The sequence below is a fragment of the Neodiprion virginianus genome, chromosome 3 (assembly GCF_021901495.1).
Source record: "Neodiprion virginianus isolate iyNeoVirg1 chromosome 3, iyNeoVirg1.1, whole genome shotgun sequence".
NCBI lineage: Eukaryota > Metazoa > Arthropoda > Insecta > Hymenoptera > Diprionidae > Neodiprion > Neodiprion virginianus.
In genome coordinates this window covers 34898097-34919343 of record NC_060879.1, presented here as the reverse complement: position 1 = coordinate 34919343, position 21247 = coordinate 34898097, and the positions used below count along the sequence as shown (strand labels likewise).

Here is a 21247-nt window from a genome sequence, read left to right as displayed (position 1 = left end):
CTCTCTTTTTACACCGGGCCCCGACGCTGTCGCAAGCTCTACTTAAAATCTAACTCGCGCGGCCTCTGTCATTACACTACATCCACCGATCCCTCCGTATCCGTTGGATCGATATCGGCAACATAAAATACTTTGCTTGATTAATGGGCGAGGTGATGATGTAGACTTTATTTCTTCATTTGGACAGTTTTTAAATTTTATTTTTTCACTCTCTATATATATATATATAATACGTATATTGCTCTTTTTGTCTTGTCATGCCAGGCTGACAGGCCCGCATCTCGTTTGACGAGAGTCTAAGATACCTATTTTTCGTAAGGCATGATAATTAGGAGTATTCAGCGCGGTGGAAGGTGTAAAAAGAAATATTTAATAAACGCGCGTCGATCAGTTTCCGTTTTGTTATGTTTTTATTTATTCATGTGTTTATTTTATTTTATTTTTCACTTTTTTTTTTTTTTAGTAAGATTTTTTTTTTTTTTTGTTTTTCATGCGTATATAAACTAAAATAATAACATAACGAATAATATAATAGATGATATTGTTGTAATATTATAATCGTTAACGTGGTAGACTGTGTGATTGGGTTATAAAACTTAGGCCTATTTATACATTACACTATATAATATTACGAACGGGCGTAAAAATTATTCATTAGGCGTATCGACCGGTTATAACTGTGTAAATCACGTCTTGACTGACTATTAACTTTTCCTTTTTTTTCATCTCGGATTCACCATACAAAAGCAACAACAGTTAAGTTAGATGTATAAAGTAAACTAATCGAGCGAATGTATCATAGTTCACACTGGCGTGTACTTTAGAATTATCATCTTGTTTATTTAAAAGCGACTGTTATACGGTTGTGTATTTTTATGCATTTACTTCATTTCTATAAAAGATTTCTATAAATGCGTAAGGCAAATTTCATACAAGGAATCGAACATGTATACGGCGGTGTGGTGATTTAAAAAATTACTTTTTTTTTTATACATATATATTCTATTTTAAACAGCTCTAAAAGGAGTTGCCTGAGTAATCAGGATGGTCAAGACAGAAAATACAACATTTGAAATCTTAATCCAATCAACGATTTCCCGTTGACTCTCTGGACGAGGAGACCCACGGAAGCCGACGGTCGATGTCGCGGTAGATTGAAATAGAAGCCATTAATCACCGAGTTTCGGCATTTTGTTATTACATCCAGATCCGTTTGTGATACAGCGTTGAGTTATAGGTACCAAACAATCTTTCAGATCCTATAGCTTCCAATTTATTTTTCAAGCGTTTTTGCGTACGTGTTTCTATGTGTGTGTGTGTGTGTGTGTGTTTTTTTTTCACTCGTACTTTATTTGTTTGTTTGGTTTTTTAATTCTATATATTTTACATCATATACTCTAGTTTATTTCTATATTGTCTATAAAATAATCTTAGCACGTTAAAAGACCCTTCGTCCTAAAAAAGTCCGTTTCTACATCCCTCGCACTATTGTATAAGACACTTGGTACAAAAAGATAATCAATTTTATTCGTTCTATCTCTTTGACTCTCACTTTCTTACCTTATCTCAAATTGTTTTTTTTTTTTGTTTTTTTTTTTTATTCATCTCTCTCTACGGTTACTTTTGGTATAAAAACACATTTCAATATTGGAATGATGATACGCTATTATATCCAGTCTATTTGAGTAGTCGGATTATTTATTTTTTTTTTCAGTTTTTTTTTTTTATATTCGTATGCTTTTTTGTCTTGCATTTTTTCACTTCTCGTCAACATTTTACGCGTTTCGTCTGTTATACTTACTTTCTTTCACCCACGCTTGACTTCATTTCTCAATAGCCTACAAACCACGGCCAGAGAACGTAGATACGTATACGATACAATTATATACGTTGTAACACGTAAATAAACTGTGTATCTCGTTCGCTTGTTCTTCTTTTAATAAATACAATCGATATACTATGTAATATATATATAATATAAATAAATAATTTTCAAATATAATATTCAATCAATTATAAAAACCGTTCGATTATACCCGAATATAACAGGAATTCAACGTAAAAAATTTTCCTCCCTTCATCGTCTGATCGCGTCGTAATTAGATCCGGTAGCAAATGTTTACACGTATCGCGCAATAATATTATAATATTATGCTGTTCGAGCGAACCAACCGTGCATTACATCTTTACCTACATGGTATATAGAAAGCTGATATTCATTTGGAAGCCGCAACAGAGTATAGAAAAAATTCACTCAACATATTTTAAACTATACTCAAATAACATTTAAACTTATACAATGTGTATAATATTACAATAATATACGCTACTGCTGCTCTCCCATATAACAAGAATAATATCCTCACTCTCTCTCTCTCTCTCTCTCTCTCTCTCTCTCTCTCTCTCTCTCTCTCTCTCTCTCTCTCTCTCCCACTCACTCACTGTTTCACTCTCTACAATCGTTACAAAATGAAAATCTATCGAAAAATGCACTAGTCGTGTAATAGTTAGAGTTGCCACTCGCTACCGCGGTAGGCCGAGCATACGTTACAATGCGTAGCTTAAGATAATTTATCGGAACGGTTGGAACTCCGTCCGTCCGTCCGTTCCTCGACTGGAACCAAAGCTTATTGTTAGCGACCAATTAATTATCAGACTCACATACTGTCCGAAGCGACGGACATCGGCCTCTTGTAAACCGGTGCCGGTATCCTGGAGAAGCCGCCGCGTTCGGAGGCGGCCTTCGGGTCTTTCCTGGGGCTCGCGGCTACGGGAAGCTGTTCCTGAGGCAGGGCAACGGTGCCGTTGCCGTCGACCCAGGCCTTTGTGAAGTCGAGGGTCGGGTCGCCGTCTGTGCTGCCGGCGCTCCCGTTGCCCTGATAGTCCCTCAGGAAGTCCTGGAGCTTCTGCACGACCTGTTTCTCGTCCTGGAGGTGCCCGACCTTCTGCAGAATCTGCTCGAGCAGAGGGTTCGCCACCTTCGTCGGCGAGGATTGGAGCGAGGCGGAAGAGGGCTTTATCCGTCGGCCATTCCGGTCGTATTGGGGGCTATTTCCGGTCATCGCCGGCCTCGGGAGGCTCTGTCTGGCCGGTGATTTTCTCGCGAACGCCGCCGTCGCCGACGTCGAGGTTTGGCCGTTTCCGTTTCCGTTCGCGTTCGCGTTCGGCGAGGCGAACGTGTCGGCCTGGATGCTCGGCCTCTTCCGCGCCTGCCTTCCGTTCCAGGTGTTACTTCCGGCCTGGAAATTCAACTGACTCAACCTGGGGACGCCCGAAGTCGCCTTGCTCAGACTGCCCGTCGGCGGCTTCCTCTGGCTCGTTCTGACCCCGGATCCTCGCTTCATCGGGCTTCCCTCGGGGCTCGAATTCTCCTCGCGCGGAGTCCTGCTTCCCGACGATGCTCTCGACACGTTACTGTTTTCCCGAACCATCGACCCCGCCCTCGGCGTCCTGTCTCCCGACGAAGAAGTCACGCTCCTAGCCGGCGATGCTCGCAGAGGACTCGACGGACCGATTCGCGTCTTACGCAGACCCGTCTCGATCGTTTCCGTTTCCACGCAAGACTTCTCAATTGTGGGTTGCTCTGGAACAGAAAAGATTCTGGTTCGATATTTTGCATTTTTCAAACTCTCGTTATGTCGGTCAGTTTCGCCGTTCAACAACTCTTTCAGAAGCTGCCGCCGTTATAGAGTTGAGATCGGAAACATGGACGCGTGGAGTTGTACAACATGGCGCCGGTCAGCGAGAACAGCTGATCCTTTCAGATAGATCGTACGAATATGGAGGCGCTGAAAACCTCATGCAAACGGCAAGGATTTTATTTCGTTGCGTTAAGTTAATGTGCCTAACAGGATGTAGGTATGGTAAAAAACGAATTTCGTAATTAAACACGACGCTTTTAAGGCATATATTTTTTGCCACCAGATAGCGTCCATGTCGATGTATCGGATCTCTTGACTCGTTCTTTTCTAATTGTCACAACGTTTGGACGAATGTTTATTTCGTTTGATAATATTTACACACGTATCACAGGTACATAACGAACGATGTGGACGATTTGACGGAGCTTGAATCCAATGATAATATCTCGCACGTTATATGTATATACGTCATTAAATATTCCGGTCACAAAGCTGTCTTGTATGCAAAACTAAATTCGTCCCGCGATCTTTTCATTTATTTATTTAATGCCTTTTTTCCCTGCATTCATTTTTTAATTTTTATTTATTTATTTTTTTTCCCTTCTTTATGTTTTTACATATTTTTTTTTCCGTGTCCGTACGTTCGTCGACGAAGTATATAACGCGAGCAGAGAATTGTATAACCGCCGCCTACAGAGGCTCCCAGCCTAAGTGCTCGGTTATACGCGCATTATACGTATATTATACGCGCGATTGTTGGAATATCTGCGACTTAGCTTTTAAATTGAGCCGGAGGGCCAAATTTGTCCGTAAGCACAAGCATTCGAACGTAAGGCGCGCGCGAATCTCTCCTCGTTAGCATATCGCGTGGGCCTCTTGGGTCTGATCGCAACGTTTATTTTGTTTACCGTTTCGTTGCCTTGACGCGTGGCGCACGTTCGACTTTACACACCACACATATGCATATTTAAACGCTTAAGCACCGTCTGACAGTTTCCCTCGAGGCTGATCTGAACTAAAAACCAGAAAAAGTCGTCACCGTCTTATTCCTAAACGCCAGAGCACGATGCTCGAATACACGCTTCACAAAAATGCGAACAATCCGTCCGATCCCGTCAATACGTACAATGTAAATGCCTTTCGGTTCTTCTTCTCGCGTAAAGCCGAACTGTGTTACAGAATTTTCGAATAAAATATCGCGGTTTATTTGTTTCCGAACAATCAAGAACACAAGGTTTGCCAACAGTTTGAGCATTAAAGGCACGTTCTACAATACTGCGTGATGTAAAATCGGGGTGGGGGAGGAACAACATATTAAAATTCTGTTTTTCATATTTTGTCAAATCGCGTCTAAATTTGTCGCAAATTGTTTTTCCTCTCTCGCGCGTTATTATCTCCTCTCGTATTTGCGCCGCAGCGCGGAATTGCATTGACAGATGCAGCCATCTGTTATTGGGAATCTAGTAAACGCGATTGTTCCGTAAGGACAGGTTGCTGCGCCCACGTCCGACTCCGGAGAGAAGTAATACCTACATACACGCGCTCCTTCTTCTTCTTCTTCCTCGCTTGAGGTTCTCACACACACTCCTACACGTACACGTCACATCTGCATACGCATGAGTCTAAGCCGAGCGCAAGTGAAGCAGCGAAGGCGATCGAGAGGCGTGCGTGCGTGTGTTTCTCATTCTCTCTCTTTATCTTTCCGTACGCGACGCCTCTACCATATACTCAAGTTTATGTAGACACGGGGCGTGTAGTAGGCAGTGGACGAGTCCGTAGGTATTGTAGATACCGAGTTACCTGCACGTAGGTAGAGGTATAATCTCTAACGCGGAGATAGTTTCGTGTGGAGTTTGCTGCTCGGCGTGCGCGCGGTTAAATGTCAGGCCAGCCTCTTCTCGGTTTCACGCATATATGTAGGCATATGTACCATATACTTAATCTACCGCGCATATTAATCGCCTACAGGGCGGTCTAATCTCCGCTGCTAGTTTTCCTCCGCGCGCCTTTGGAACCTCGACTTTCCCCTCCGCGCAATAATATCCAGACCACCCCATTGTCTTTTTCCTTTGTTCAAGATTAAAAATCTGACGTTTTTATGGACGTTGGTATAACGAGGCGAAAGTCTCGCGTTGTCCGGGTGCGCCTGGACTTGTATTTTGCACGCTTCAATTGCATCCGCAAATTTTCACGCCGACGTTTACCCAAAACTGGAAAATCTAAATTGGCAATTCGAATGAATTGAAGCAGGTCCAGCAAAAAATTTCTACATTTTTACATATTTTCTACTTCCGAGTTTGAAAATACACCAACGTTTATACGTGTAGCGAGCTCGTACCCGGTAAGTCGAGTATATTTAGTGGCGTGAACTGATGTAATGATTAAAACCACGTGCGCCATATTCTTACGATGCTCAATGGTAAAACCTACATGACCTGAATGCTAAGGTTGCAGTCAACGTTTTTTTTTTTTTTTTTATCGAAACGTTACTGCAAACGAATACCAGCTAGCCTGAAGCATCAGCGTTAAGAATAGACAACATGGGTAATATTAACAAACCCATGTCAAGAAATCTGACCATGATTTATAAGCATAATTAGTGTTCTTTAGGTGCTAATTACACGCCCGGATGAAAATTTAAGTGCTCGTCTTTTCGTAATTTGTTATGTTTCTTTCTTTTTCCTTATACTCTATTATACAACTTTGATTTTACAATAATTGCAACAGCGAGTTTTTCTAAAACTAACAAAGATAGAAATCCCGTGCTCTTTTAATTCTATCTAGGTGCCATATTGAAAATTATCTTGATCAATTTTATTCGAAAACACCGGACTTGTTTGTTTCATACACTATATCAACATATTCTTTCGAGACAGGCGATTCAAATTTTACAAGGTATTCAAAAACCCGACGAACTCTCATTATTTTTTGGGTGAAAAATCCCATGTTCGTAGACAGTGTCAAAGAAAGGAGAGATACCTAAAAGGTACCCATAACGATACGGTACCTCTTGATCGGTTTTTCTGACGCGTCTCTACTAACATTACCCACGTAAATATAAACAAATGTTTTTTATTCCTACATGCGCTTAATATCCGGTCTTTTTTCTATGCACCAAAAAAGTTGTAACAAAGAAGAAAAAAAAAAACACCGCGTATAAATATGTATACGAAGGAAAAAAATTGTTTATCCACGTGCGGAAAGAGAATCGTCACAAGTAGGTAGAATATATTTTCGCATAGGTATATTACCTACGTGTACACACCGTGTATGCGAATTCATACGTGATTTTAAAATATGAATTCGTCGCAAAAGAACAACCTTGGCTATTTCCGCAACAGCGGGTTTATCGTTTCTGTATATTATATACCCGAGCTGTAAGTACGAACATGCTTGTACACATATGTACAAATAATCCTATTCACATCCGTGCAACGGTTAATAATAATTAGTGAAGCCGGTCAGGAGAGCGATGCAAACGTGAGAGAGAATGGCATGGCAGTGAGTTCATAACCAGATTATTTGCCCTTCAAGGAGCCTGCAGGTTGTGTTATACAATATACACACACCGATGTATCTTCGTGGGATATAGTCGATGTTTATTGCACACACACACACGCACGCATTGTCGTACGTATTCGTGACAACCGCGTACGCACACCTGTACTACTGACATATTCAAAAATGTTTCCGGCAGAACGATCGGCGGCAAGCGATTGATCGAAATTGAAAAATCAATCAACCGCGTCGTGCAGTCAAGTTGTATCAAACGAAAGTAAACTGCAGGCGTGACGGAAGCCGTGTGACTTTTTCTTTTTTAAATTTAATTATTTCTTTATTTATTTCCTTGCCTCGTTTCGTGAATTTATTTCGAACATACAGACGGAGAAAAGGAAGAAAGACAGAACATTAGAAACAAAACTCGATTAACCGGAATTATAAATACCTGTATACAGGTTTGCTTATGTATGTGTAGTCACTGGGACTTTGGAGAACAAATTTATATATACCAGCTCTATTACCGAGCGCGAAAGTTGACTGACATTTTACGTTCCGGAGACAATAATTAGCTCGGCTGTATGATTAGGCGATTCGTTTACGGTACACGTGTATGCACGCATGCGCGTATGTAATAATACGCGAATACATGAGAGTGTAATAGTCACTTGGACCAATTTTACATGACACACTTTTGTGCCATGATATCTACGATTTTTAATCATTGTTGTCGTTGTTATTATCACTGTCATTATCATGATTATTATTATTATTACCCTATTTTTATTACACGGACAGTCAAATTGACAGCAAAAGCAAGGTTTGTCGGGAGAAGATTACGGTAAAATTTTTGTAAAGTTTTTTCGTTTTTTTTTTTTTTGGTTTTTACATTCGGTTCTCCGCTTCGCAAAAAATATATATGTATTTATATATACTTGATAATTAAGCACTTTGAAACCAGTTTCTGTATGCAGGCAGAAAAAACAAAAAGGTAGCAATTTTTTACTCCCGTAGATCGCATTAATACCACAAATTTACGTTCTTACTGTAAAGACAACATGCTATTTTATACGTGCCGCACTGTCTGAAAATATTTAGACTTGCGAGGTTTCGATGGAGTTCAATTATGGCTAAGAAAAAACTGAAAAGTTGAGAGTAAATCAGTGATTCGTGGCTCGACGTTGAATAAAAAATTGTTCTGATAGTTATTTTCAATCAAGAGATTCCACTTTTTTCCATAAATCTTGAACCATGCACTCACGGATGAAAGTTTCTTTCTCTCTCTCTCTCTCTCTCTCTCTCCAACGACCATTCATAGAAAAAAAGTAAAACTACGCGTATATTTAATGGGTCGTTTGATAAAATAGTGAAACTTGAATACCTTATTTTAGAGAAACGGAGATCATTCTCCGAGTCCCTGCATATTTATCCCCATAATACGAGATACCAAGTTACAGAGAAATCCTTAATAGCGAAAGATATAATAGTATGCCTAAAAACGATAGACGAGTATATACATCTAGAATACGGACGTGAACATCAGGGGCCATGCATAGTCGCATAGACGAAAGTATCTTTCCCGATTAACGCACGTAGAGTTTGAATATGAAAATGATAATTTCTGTATAATGACGATTTAAAAATTTACATCATACCTACAGGTATATTATATTAATAGTGCCAACACCTCTCTCCGTCGTTTCTCTCCTTCTTCTTATCCCTTCTCATCTTTTTCTCCGTTATCTTAGGATGACATTTGCGCGTTGACGTCACATTATTTTGCGAGTCGCTTACATTCTCAAGCTGAGAGCTGACGCTCGAATGCCAGCATAACATAATGCATCGTTATCGCAGAGTTTTACGATCTCCCCGCATTACCGATCATACCGAGATACCTAGTAATATCGAATAGATTCGCTCCAGCGTTCAAGTTCCGCCAGAAATTCCTCGCGTGCTCCATCCTGTTTATTATACCCGATGACTACGGCAAAACATTCGATGGTGTTTTCGCGGTTTAATCAGACTACACGTATCGAATTTACACGCGTCGGTATTACATGTACAAGACACGCGTGCGTCATGCCTGCCATGGGGTACCTTTACGTACGTACCATTTATGCAGGATATAAAATGAAACTTGTACGGCGACGATGTATCTATCTACACGGGGAAATTAATTCGCGTACATGATACTTTGTACTTTCTTCCCAGCTGGAGATCATCCGACAAGCGATTTAATCGAATACCGATTTCTAAAGTGTGCCTATGATGCATGGGTTTAAGGGTCGCTCAATGTATTATACGCATAGGCGATACGATACCGTCCGCTTGTAAAAAGGAGGGGAGGTGTCAACCTCTTCGGCGCGCGTATTACACACACGTTAACGTAACAAACTGAGATGAAAATGATGATGGTAATAGTAATAAAAGTAATGATAATAATGATGATGATGATGACGATGATGATAATAATAATAATCGTTTTGCCGAAGCAGCTTAAACGACTCTCGATCGACTTTTTATCGTTAATTACAGACCAGCGTCTGCGGAGAAGTCAAATTGGACGAAGCGTGACTCATTGTGAGTATATTATTTTTCGTACGGAATGACAGAAGAAGAAAAAAGATGTAGTAGGCGAAAAAAAACCTTATAATTAGGTTCGGATCGAACCGATCGTTCGTTGATCGCTCTGTACGTATAGGTATACCGATTTCACATTTTCTAAGCGGGAATTCCAAGTATATTCTGCATCGATGATGCGCATACATGTATGCGTAATTCGACACAAAGGTGTGTATGTATATATAGTGTATACATATATTCACGAATTTTGAGTATTATCAAGATTTTTAAGTATCGCATATCTGGAAAAGGATGACGAATCGAAATAATCAATTGGCAAATTGAATCGGGCAAAAAGTTGCTTCGGATCATACAACGAGAAGAAAATTACACGCGATGAAAGAACGAAAGAATAAATTGCGGGCTCGGGTTCGTCAACCTGGATTTTTAACATACAAACAAGAATACGTGGAGGAAGAAATAGAAGCTGGGTCGGTTAGCGGCATGCCGAAGATTTACTCACTTTGATAGTCAACAACCGTAGGCGATGCCTGCGTGCTGCAACCGGAAGTGGAATTCGCGGATGCCGGCTGGACGGCACCGAGGCTCCGATAGCCTTCGTCGGATACTTCGCTTCCATTGTCCGAATGTTCGCCGTCGCCCTGAGGTGACTTGGCGTAGTTGCCGACATCCTTGGCGAACCTCTCGCCCGTCGTTTCCTCCTTTATCACACCCGGCGGACTCGGAGTCGGGCTTCTGCTCGACGAGTCCTCGTGACATTTGTAATTGAATATCGAGGGCTCGTACCTCGGCGTGTCGTCGTGAGACGAGACCCGACGAGCCACGCCGCCCACGACGACGTAACATTTCGAAAATTCCTCCGAGAGCGGCACCTTCGCCCGGATCTCTTGATGCAGATCTTTCTTAGGATCCTGAAACATTTTTGCGGGAAATTCGACAATTTATACCACAATATATTACTCCCGGCAAAATCGTATAACATATATATATATATATATATATATATATATATATACAAGAACAAAATTTGTCGATAATTTTTGTAGCGGTATGGATTTGTCACGATATACTTTTGATTGAATGGCAGAAAGAGAAAAGGTAGACGAATTTTATTTGTAAAATCAAAAATCAAAAAAAGATCGAGATTTTGAATGACAAACTTTTATTCAACGTTCGAATGGCAGAATAATAAAAAAAAATTTGATATTCTTTGCCACTTTCAGGTACATATTACACGTTAAAAAAACGATTAATAAATGATGCAGCGTTTTAGTTCTACACGTAACCACGGTGTTTAAGCACGCTTTTTTGCTAATCATTTGTATTTTGATAGACCTTGTACAGATTGTGTAACAGTCGAGATGTGCAGATCAGCGGAAGAGTTCCGCCGGCCGGTGCGCAGGAAGAATATAAAAACGGTTCCACGTTTGAAGGCAAGAAAAAAAGAAAAGAAACAAAAACGAATACAAATGCAACGGAACAAAAAAAGAAAGAGAAGAACGTCGGCAGAACGAACGTAAAGCGAGTGCGGTTAATTAACCCGAGGCAATTAGTTACCTGGTAGCTATCCTGATTTCGGCTATGATACATCTGAGAGCGTCCGTCGTACTTGATCTGTCTGATCTCCTCGTTGAGCGCCTTCCGGGTCGGATCGAGACCGGAAGTCCCGATCCTCGAGTTATCTACCTTCGGCGTCGGGCTCCTGGACCTGGAGCTCATCTTCGGCGTCGGCGACCTCGACCTCTGCTTGTTCAACTCGCTTCCGAGGTGACTCGGGCTTCCCAAAAACTTTCGCTGAGGCGTCGGGCTCCGGGATCGACTCGAAGACTTCTTCAACTCCTCGCCGAGATGCTTGTTCTGTTGTACCTGATGCGGGGTCGGTGAACGGGATCGGTTTGCGGAGATCGTTCTGTTCGTCTGCAGGGACATCGGCTGGTGCTGAGGGCTCTGATTTTGCAACCCGGCTCCCGCACAGGAACCAACGCTCGAAGCCGAGCTGCGACGGGTTCTCGGAGGTGATCTTACGATTGGAGAGGAAATTGTATTTTTACGCTCGTCAAGAAGATCATCGACACCCCGATATTGTACGATAACGTTCGTCAATGCCTTCACTTTCCGGATAATTTTTCCTCGGTCCGAAAGAAATTTCGAGCTCGATACTGTACGAATCATGTGACAACGAATGGCGATGAAGTTGACGTGAGAGAATGAGAGTCATTGTTACATAATTCGTATAGAATCGATCTCGCATTTTCTTCCGGACCGAAACAAAGGTAGCCAGAAAGGAAAGGCGTCGATAAACATCACTGTACGTATTTACATAAATCGCTGAGAGAAATTTCTAGTTCTGGTTACTGTACCATGTACATAGATATAGTCTTTTATTTTAACTATCTTCATTTTTTACCAAATCGTAAAAGTGTAGGTACCTAGTATAGTGGGTGGAAAAATGAAAATTTAACGTTTCGATACAACCAACCGGAGAATATGGCTGTTTAAAATAATTATACACTAAATAGTTACTAATTGGATAAAAACTTGCTTTCATTTCCAACAGTATTTAAACCGTTGCTTTAAGTATACCCGCATTTTACTACAATTTTCTACAGTAACTATAAAAGATGAAATTTATCTCAGCGCGTCATGTTTTTTCAAGTGGTATATAATTTTCTCAACTTGTACCACGACATGCCCAACTCACCGTTCGTAGTGTACCTGCGCGCTTCCAAGATCAAACGACCCGCCCGCCTTCTGGATCAATTTTGCCGAAATCGTTGAACGGTGCGCTATCATTGTGACAAAGGTAAAATTCGACTCCTCTTAATAATCGAATGAGTACAATAATTATAATTAATAATAAATTGTGACTTGTAGAAGTGAAGGATTATCTCTCGATGCGTACGGTGAAACCGGTTAGGCATCGATCCTTCCGACAAATCAACCCTGCAGGGTCTGACGATGATGGTTAGGTTAGGTTGGGTTGGGTTGGGTTGGGTTGGGTTGGGTTGGGTTGGATTGGGTTGGGTTTGGTTGGGTTGGGTTGGGTTGGGTTGGGTTGGGTTAGGTTAGGTTACGTTGGGTTGAGTTAGGTTAGGTTAGGTTAGGTCAGGTTAGTATCGCAAAGTGTCAAGAAAGATATTGGTATGTAAACTTACAGCTGCGGCACCGGCAAGGGTCGTGCTTGTCGAGATAATGGCTTAGGGTGTCCCACCCTCCGCCTACTCGCACCATAACGTGATTTCGCAGTATGCGGACGAAGATCAAAACCTTCGTGTCACCGATCCTGTACTTTCCTTCGGATACTCGGATCATCGGAAATTGGGTTGGACAGTTGCATCGTTCGACCAAATCGCGCACCTGAAAGCCGAGTGATATTCCAATATTATACCTTGCGTGATTGAAAATCGGGTCGGGTAAATAATATCGAGGTATCGTCCCTGGGAATGGGGGATGAATAGATCGAATAGGTGTTACGTACATACGCGGATCATTGACGTACGGTGAGATATTTGATTTCTCGCGTTCTCCGTCAAATATGTATGTGCCTACATGTATACTAGGGTGTTTCAGTAATAATTATTAACGATTTTCCACGGTGACACCCCCGAAAAAGTTTTTTTCTTTTTAGGTTAAAGGAAAGATTTTGCAAAAAGATGAGCGTTCTACGTTATGCGGAAGATCGCGCTAATTTGATCTTTCACTTTTTCATATTTTTTTCCCAATTTGTGTAGAAACACGTTGTAACATTTCGATTATTATTTATTTCCCGACATTAATATTCAACCCAAAGATCACGATCTACAACGCAACGATTTACCAACCGGAAATCTTATTTTCCAAAATTAAAAGTTCATATTAAATTATAACTATTTCATGAGATTGAATTAATAATGCAAAAGTCGTCAGACACACTTTTCAAGCATCAACTGGAAACTTGATGTTACAAGTGTGGGTTTTCCTTGCGACGTAAATTTGTATAATAATTGATGTAGGCAATAAAAACAATTGTCCGCTATTCTTTCTGAATTCAAAAAAGCGTAATAAAAAAAAAATTAAAAATTAACTGACAATGAGCTCGATCTGCCGTATAAATTAGAACGGTTATTCAACCTGAACAAACGTTTCACGGAGTGTTACGATAAAAAAAATGGCAAATTATTTTTTTCCAAAACACCCCAACGTATATTTACGTACACTAAACGTTCACTCTCGGGTGTAGAAATTATTTCGCGGAAAACTCGAGCACAGAGTTATTTCTTCTCACCGTTATACGCGTATCGTTATGCGTGGAGAATTTTCCGCAGCTGCAGCGAAGACTCTCAGGCATTTTAATTAATAGCTATTAGGTATAAAATCTGTAACCGTAATTTCCCCACTCGAGAATTTTTGCTGTACGATATTTCTCTGCCGCAGTATTATTGCTTACATACAGAGTGAGAGAAAAAGAATCAAACTACGAGGAAGAAAAAACAAATTCCCTGCAAACTCTCGAGGCTGATGATCGTGCCGCAGGTGAGCTTCAGGCATTCGTTGTCAACCTCGAGAGAGAAATCAGTGACAAATATAAGTACCCTGTATCTATACGAATCGCACAATAATTGACGGTAATTATAATTGTTCCGCCAACGGCTTTGGAATTTTAGTGGAAAGTTGGATTCACCATTTTTCTGGTATTCCTTGTTTTTTTACGCGTAATAAGCTCCGTCGCAATATCCGCCCTACTGCGTAGCGGTGTCTTTGATATTAATCCGGCATGCACTGTGAGATTCTCTCTCTCTCTCTCTCTCTTTCGCGCGCGCGATTACGCGTCCCAGAGTCGAGGGTCCAGGTAGGTACTTTGAAAATAAATAATTATCGATCATTGCATCTATAGCGTGGAAGATAAGATATTACATACATTTAGATGGTATCTGCAACAACGCTAGTCTCAAATGATACGCACACAATATACAATTGATTGGATTGGCCGCGTGCTGGGCGATCGGGTGATTGGTAAATTATTGTTAAACCGGCTATCGGAATATATCAGTTTCTATGCCGAACACCCACGGAGGCTTTCACGCCGGGGTAAAATGGTCACAATCATGGAACGCCCGGTTAAGAATCGCGGGTTATTATAAGCACAATATATCACATCTTCGTCATATGCGCCGACTCACCTATACCGTAAACGTTCGTAAATTACGTATCAAATCTTTATACACGTACGTATATACAATACATATAATACGTATATACCTTGCCACGTAGAGACGCGTACAAGAGATTGGGAAATTCTGCTACTGGCCTTCACGCTTCTCACGGTGAAACTTTTCTATCCCTATTTTCGCAATACCGCTTCTTTATACACATATATTATATACACATACATACGTAAATTCGTATACAATAAGCTGGACACTTTCTCGTACGACGCGGTATAATCTATGACTCTATTTCTCTTTGTTCGAATAATCAGTCTGAGGAAACAAAGATTAAATTCGCACTGCAGGTTCTGAAGAGGAGGAATCACAAACCGAGACTCTGACTTATAAAAATTCGCGAAAGAAAAATTAAAACCAGTAGAAAAAAAAAAAAAAAACACGAATTAACAGCTGATAGATTACTTGCCAATTACGGATGACGGGGGTCTTAACTTTTTTCTCGTTCTCAACACAAGCATCCGTGACTATCCTTTCCTCTTAAATCGCAGTGAACTCCGTTCGATAATCGAGGTTGAAAACCTTGCGAATATTGGATCGGGAATTACGTCGAACGGAACCCACGTCAAACTGCAAATCCAATTAAACCGACCGAAGCAACAGTTGAACAATTCGTTGCTGAATTGGAACAATGCAACGATGTCGATTAGAGGGAAAGCCAAGCTCGGCAGTGCTCGAGTGTATCTAATAATGACAGAGTATAATTGAAATTCGCGGTGTGCAGTGCCTTCCGAACGTCAGAAATAACAGAGGAGCTCCAAGTGCGTACCTAAATATTAAAAGGCAGTACGCCGATTAATGAGTGACGCCCACGTCACGGCAACGTCCCAACCGATGATATTACGTCGACACGACTAGAACTATATATGTACAGGTATACATACGACACGCAAGGAAGTCGAAACGACGTGCGTTTGTTTGTTTGTTTGTTTGTTTCTTTCTTTCGCTTTGTTCGCAAATACTCGTCCGAAGCGTACAAATGCGCGACTAGATTTTATGGGAAGCTCTTATTCATGAGCATGGACGCAGAATTTTCGTTCCGCAATATCTGAACAAGCGAGTCCAGGTACGTTTAAATACTCGCGGATCGATGATTGTCGCCGCGGAAGAGAAGCTGCGGGTTTTAAACCGCCTCGCGTACGATAACTATTATTGTAATAGGCCTGCTTATTACCGTACTAAAACCTCGAGCATTATTCAGAATAATTGTCGCTATCTCTTGCCATAAATTGAATCACGACAAATGGCGGTGCCTGTTAGTCATGAAAGGCGCAGCAGCGGCAACGGCATTGCAGGTAAGCGGACAGGATGATAGTTATGACGCTATAATGCAAGGCCGACGGTTGCATTATGTAACTCGTCCGGGTCTACGAAGCGTGCAAACTTACTCGCCGGATAGCCAAGCTCCGATCCGATCGTCTCCTCGCTCGCAAACACTGCAAACTTAACCGACTTAACAACCTCGATGATAGTTTTGCACGGCTCGATTGGTCCGCCGATGAAAATTACTCTGTAATAACCTTTTTGCACGCCTCGCTTTGATGCTTTTTCACCCAACATTAACGGCTTATTACGGACTAGCCTTTAAACGAATCGTCTGCACGCTCCTTCGCTTCGCACTGTTATACTCTTTGTCGGCTTTGTTGTTTCGTCTCGCCGATCCGATTCGAAATCTCGCATCGTACGGAAGGCGTTAATTTTTCTAGGAGGAATAACGATCGTTTTCGGAAACCGGATTAGCTGATTTCCTTGAAAAAAGACAAGGAGTTGGCCTCCTTTTTGACTAGCTTCGACGCACTGTTGCAGAGCATTTGACGATCCAAACGATTCTCGACCGCGCAGTTACGTTTGAAAAAGGCAGGTTAAAAAGAAGTCGATCGATCGATCGATCGACTGGCCGAAATGAAAGTGGAAAGTGGAGGGAATTTTCATACCAAAATAGAGGCTACGAGGTGGAAATAGAAGAAGAGAGCGCTCTTCGAGCTCTTAAAAGATAGCCCTGCAGCTGACGGACGTCTAACGTTCGGTCCATGCAGGTCGAGAGGATCGAGATACCCGCGTGGCACAAGCGGGAGAAAGTGATGGCACAACTTTAGATCCTGATGTTATCACTACGAGCATCTCCCGTATCTTCGAAGGCATCTTCCCAGGATCAGAGCGCTAGGTTCATGGGAAGGAAGTAACGCAAGTGGCAGGTCACGAAATGACCCGAACCTGAGCCCGAGCCTAAACTCGCGTCGTCGGTGTAAATGGTAGGCGTACTAATCGTGTTTCGGAATCTTAAATTTAAACGCCGGGTTACACGAGAGGTGAAAATTAAGTCCCTACGGTCGGTCTACGAATTGTCGTTTGTGTATTGAATCGGTTCTTTCACCCGTCGGTCGAGAGTTTACCGTGACGATTAAATTTGGTGAAAAGTACGCGGTCTCGTTGTCTGTCTCTCGGATTGTTGTTTTCGCACGGTTCGTACAATGGAAACGGCGCGTTGTTGCGATTCGGATCGGTATCGAACGCGTACGCACGTTTACTCGCGTAATATCATTGTGTGCCTGATAACCCGGATGTGACACCGATGCAAATTTAAGATGATCGCACACCTTCCGGCCACAACGAATACGCGACTCGGGCTCCATTGCCATTGTTATCCGATTTCTTTATTTTCTGAACGAACACGCGGAGCAACGTTGGGAGAGGAGGGAAGGGGAAGAAACGAGAAAAAAATGAAAAAGCACTTTGGTGGCCAGACTCGTGCCTCCGACGACGCGACAGCAACGCTGGCAATAACGACAAAGCGGTAGAAATCGTCAAGTAGGATGCAAGGTACAAAGAACCCAGAACTTCTTTTGTATCTACGCTGTACAGACGTTTCATACGTCTGCAGACTTGGATTATTCAACAAAGCGATACATTCAGTTCGTCTGATTCCAGAATTCTAAGGGTGCGTGTAACGTACCCATGAACCTTAAGCGTTAAAACGTTGTTCTCGTATCCTGCTGAAGAGAAGTGGAGTCATTAATACGAGAGCGATACCGTATCACACTTTCATTTTTGCAAGACGTATGCCCAAGCACTCCAAGTTCGTTCAAGGAGGAATCATTTCAGCCAGTGAGTTTCGTTTCAAAGCTTGCAAGCACTTCAAAGAAATTTCGTTGATCCCGAAAATTGGTCTCACAGGATAAAGCAGAGCTGTATGCATTAATTTTTGTTTTTTTTTTTTGGCACTTTCATGACAAGTCAGAATCCAAACTAACAAAGTCGAATTTCGAGTTCTCTTACGCTTCCAGATTTACGTTATGCCACCCGGCTTTCCATTCCGTTTATCATTTTCTAGTCAAAATTCCGCTCGATCTTCCCTTTCACGGACTTGCAGTTAAACCCGACCTAAGATCGAGTGTAATTTGTAATTTTCGCAGGCTGCGCAGGATGAACGGAAATTAAACGTGTAATCTGGTATGTAGCAATAGTCGAGTCAAGTATCTGTTACAAGGTGCTTAAAGGTGTCGGGTGTCAAGACGCGTCGTTGAGCGTCGGCTTTAACTGCACTGCAGCAAAAACGGCGCGGGTTCGAGCCCCGGCTTTTCCCTTACGTACCTAGCTCGGAATTCGGGCGTCGTTTTGACTCGCGAAGCGCCGCGGCGCCGGCGTCTCGCGCAATCAATACGCGGCGCGGTTCGTGTATCGCCGCCTCTCTGCAAACTCACCTCTGTTACATACCTATAAGCGCGTATTCGCGTTCATTCCGCATTATTGCGCTTTTCCAAATCCATTTTGGATCGACCAACCACTTATTTTCGTTAAATCCAAAGGTCGCAACCCGTACCTTCACGCTTGGGACTTGGCCCTAAGATTTTACGGTCAGAAATCGTGATTTTGTGCAACGTGCGTTACAGTTTTCCCTCGCTAAACTTGAAAGTGCGAAGGGATAATATTCCGTTCTATCATTGCCGCTCTTTTGTAGCCGTTATAATTTCCCGTCAAGCGTCTCTAAAAGCAATCGCAGAATATCTGTCACAGATTGCTAAAAGCTCTCTCAATTGAGTTATTGGCAAAGTGCCTGGACGCACCTGGTAGCACGGAGTAAAAAAAAACAGCTGTAATGATATTCAATTACTCATTCCGCAATTAATCATCAATTGCCTTCAGCTGCAGCTTCTCTTCGTACACGTACCTGCTATGTGTATACGTATATAGATATATTGATAGACCTGTAATATGCAAGTTATACGCGCATGGTTATAGGAAATAGCGAAGCGGAGAAGATAGGTGACTCTCCGAGCGATTATAATTTATAATCGCACCGCATTTATTCAACAGACCGAGAGACACAGGTGTCGTCTATCCGTCCATCCGTAGGACACGCGGTAAAACTATTATAGGCACGTAATACGCATGCAGCATCAGTGTTGCAGCTGCGAGAGGACTACGACGACGACGATGACGACGGCGACGACGATGATGATGATCACCACCAGATACAAATCGCTTGCAATTAAACGAGCCTTTCATAAATGCAGTATACATATATAATACAAGTACATATTATACACTGTGTAATACTTAAGTGACCGACTGATTCGTCGTAATTGTGAAGGTACGTAATATTATCTTATTACGTAACGAACGTCCCCCCCCCCCCCCGCCCCACCGCTATGTTCAGACCGTTGAAACGAACACGGATCTACACCCCGTGTAGGTACAGTAGGTGATGCGGATGAACCCGAGGCATGATGAACAGAGGTTCACGATGAACTCGACAAGATATCGCAGAGCTGTATTGCGGTGGTCGCTTTTCTTTATTTGTTGTTTGTTTGTTTTTTTTACATTTGTTGTAAATAACCGAAACATAATGAATAAATCAAGAACGTGAAAGGTAAGTAATTAGAAATGGTGGCTTGATAAATTATACCGATTACTAAAAGTCGTTCAGCCGTAATATAAAGGAGCGGCACCGCCCACACGGTAACAGATTTTTCTCCATCTCATTTTGTTTCTAATGTTTTTTTTTTTTTTGCTCATTATTTTCTTCTTTTCTTCTCTTCTCAATCTTATCAAAGTTTCGTTTTATTGCTACACCTTCTCTCGTTCGATCTCAAACAAAGTGATAACCTCGTTCCTCACCCTCCAGTTATCTCAACGATAAAAAAATAGGAATAATATTAATGATAATCCTAACAAAATATGAAAAAAATTGATTCAACCTGATTCCGCGGCTGCTTTTTCACGAAAGCTAAAATCCCTGATGCATAGTTGAAGATCGCTTCGTACATCAAGCCCCATTCTATTTTGCAAGATGTGATCGTGCCGCGGAGTGGAGTGGAGAAGGGAGTAAAAGAAGAAGAACAAGGGTAGAACTGGAGTAGTGCCTGATAGAAAAGTAAGATAAAGGGAAAAAGAAGAAGAAAAGAGTTCAAACCGACGTTTAGAAGCCGTACAGCGGCTAGACGAGCTACGTGACGTTATTGGAATAGCCTACATTCAGATACTTATAAGTATACGTATAAAACTAGGAAGCACGGGCTTCAGCTATTACTGCAAAAATGTCACTACTAATATCGTCGAGACTTTCTCAACGTCTTTAACGTTCCCCTGTTACATCTCGCGTCAAATTTTCACTTCGCAATGCAGGTTAGGTATAATTGAATTCGTTCGGTGATTGTGAGGTTGCCTTTTTGCAACGTTAATCAACCCCGTTTTCATCCCGAATCTATGACTCAAAACTCTACTGCATATTCGCATACGGACGAATTCCCGCTAGGAATGCACCCCGTGGCAACCAATTCAAATCCAGAGTTATTCGTTGGTTCGAGACTTAAAATAACTGCAGCGTTGGAATTCCAGAGATGCCTGCAGCAGAACCGCGCTCCGACGACGTTGCATTACATCTGGGTTATTACTGCCGTTGATACTGACAACAACAACAACAACAATAATAATAATAACAACAATAACGATAACGAAAAGTATTCGGCAATGTAACAGCTGTTGCATCGAGTACGCATGCGTGACGAAGGATGTTCAAGGCGTCGTTATTTTTAACGAAAGTTTGATTTTTTTAGAATTTTCATTCCCACATCGAACCGCGGAAGAGTCGCGTCCCTTGAAGAAAAGTAAGAAGGGAAGAGAAAGAATTTCTCGAGCGTTTTAAAGTCTCTTTCAGCGTCGCGGTGACGCGTTCCATTAGACTTGAGCTATGAGCTCGGTCAACTTAGTATTGAATTTCTGACCCATTTCTTTCCCCGAGATAAACAGTGATTAGCTAAGACCGGACCGCAGCCGGACCTTGCACGGCTCAGTAGCCTTCTCTGTTATACACTCGCTAACTAA

General features: G+C 41.9%; 1 protein-coding gene across 1 annotated transcript in view; it reads right to left on the bottom strand.

Moving 5' to 3' along the window:
* Window positions 1-1574: 1574 nt before the first annotated feature.
* LOC124300054 (GAS2-like protein pickled eggs) overlaps window positions 1575-21247 on the bottom strand; it is a 42497-nt gene continuing 22824 nt past the window's right edge. The window contains exons 4-8 of the mRNA XM_046753687.1: window positions 12878-13079; window positions 12424-12508; window positions 11280-11742; window positions 10225-10633; window positions 1575-3583 (exon numbers count right to left, since the gene is read on the bottom strand). Coding sequence (XP_046609643.1) covers window positions 2658-3583; window positions 10225-10633; window positions 11280-11742; window positions 12424-12508; window positions 12878-13079 — 2085 coding nt within the window. The 3' untranslated portion in view covers window positions 1575-2657. The remainder of the gene's footprint in view (window positions 3584-10224; window positions 10634-11279; window positions 11743-12423; window positions 12509-12877; window positions 13080-21247) is intronic.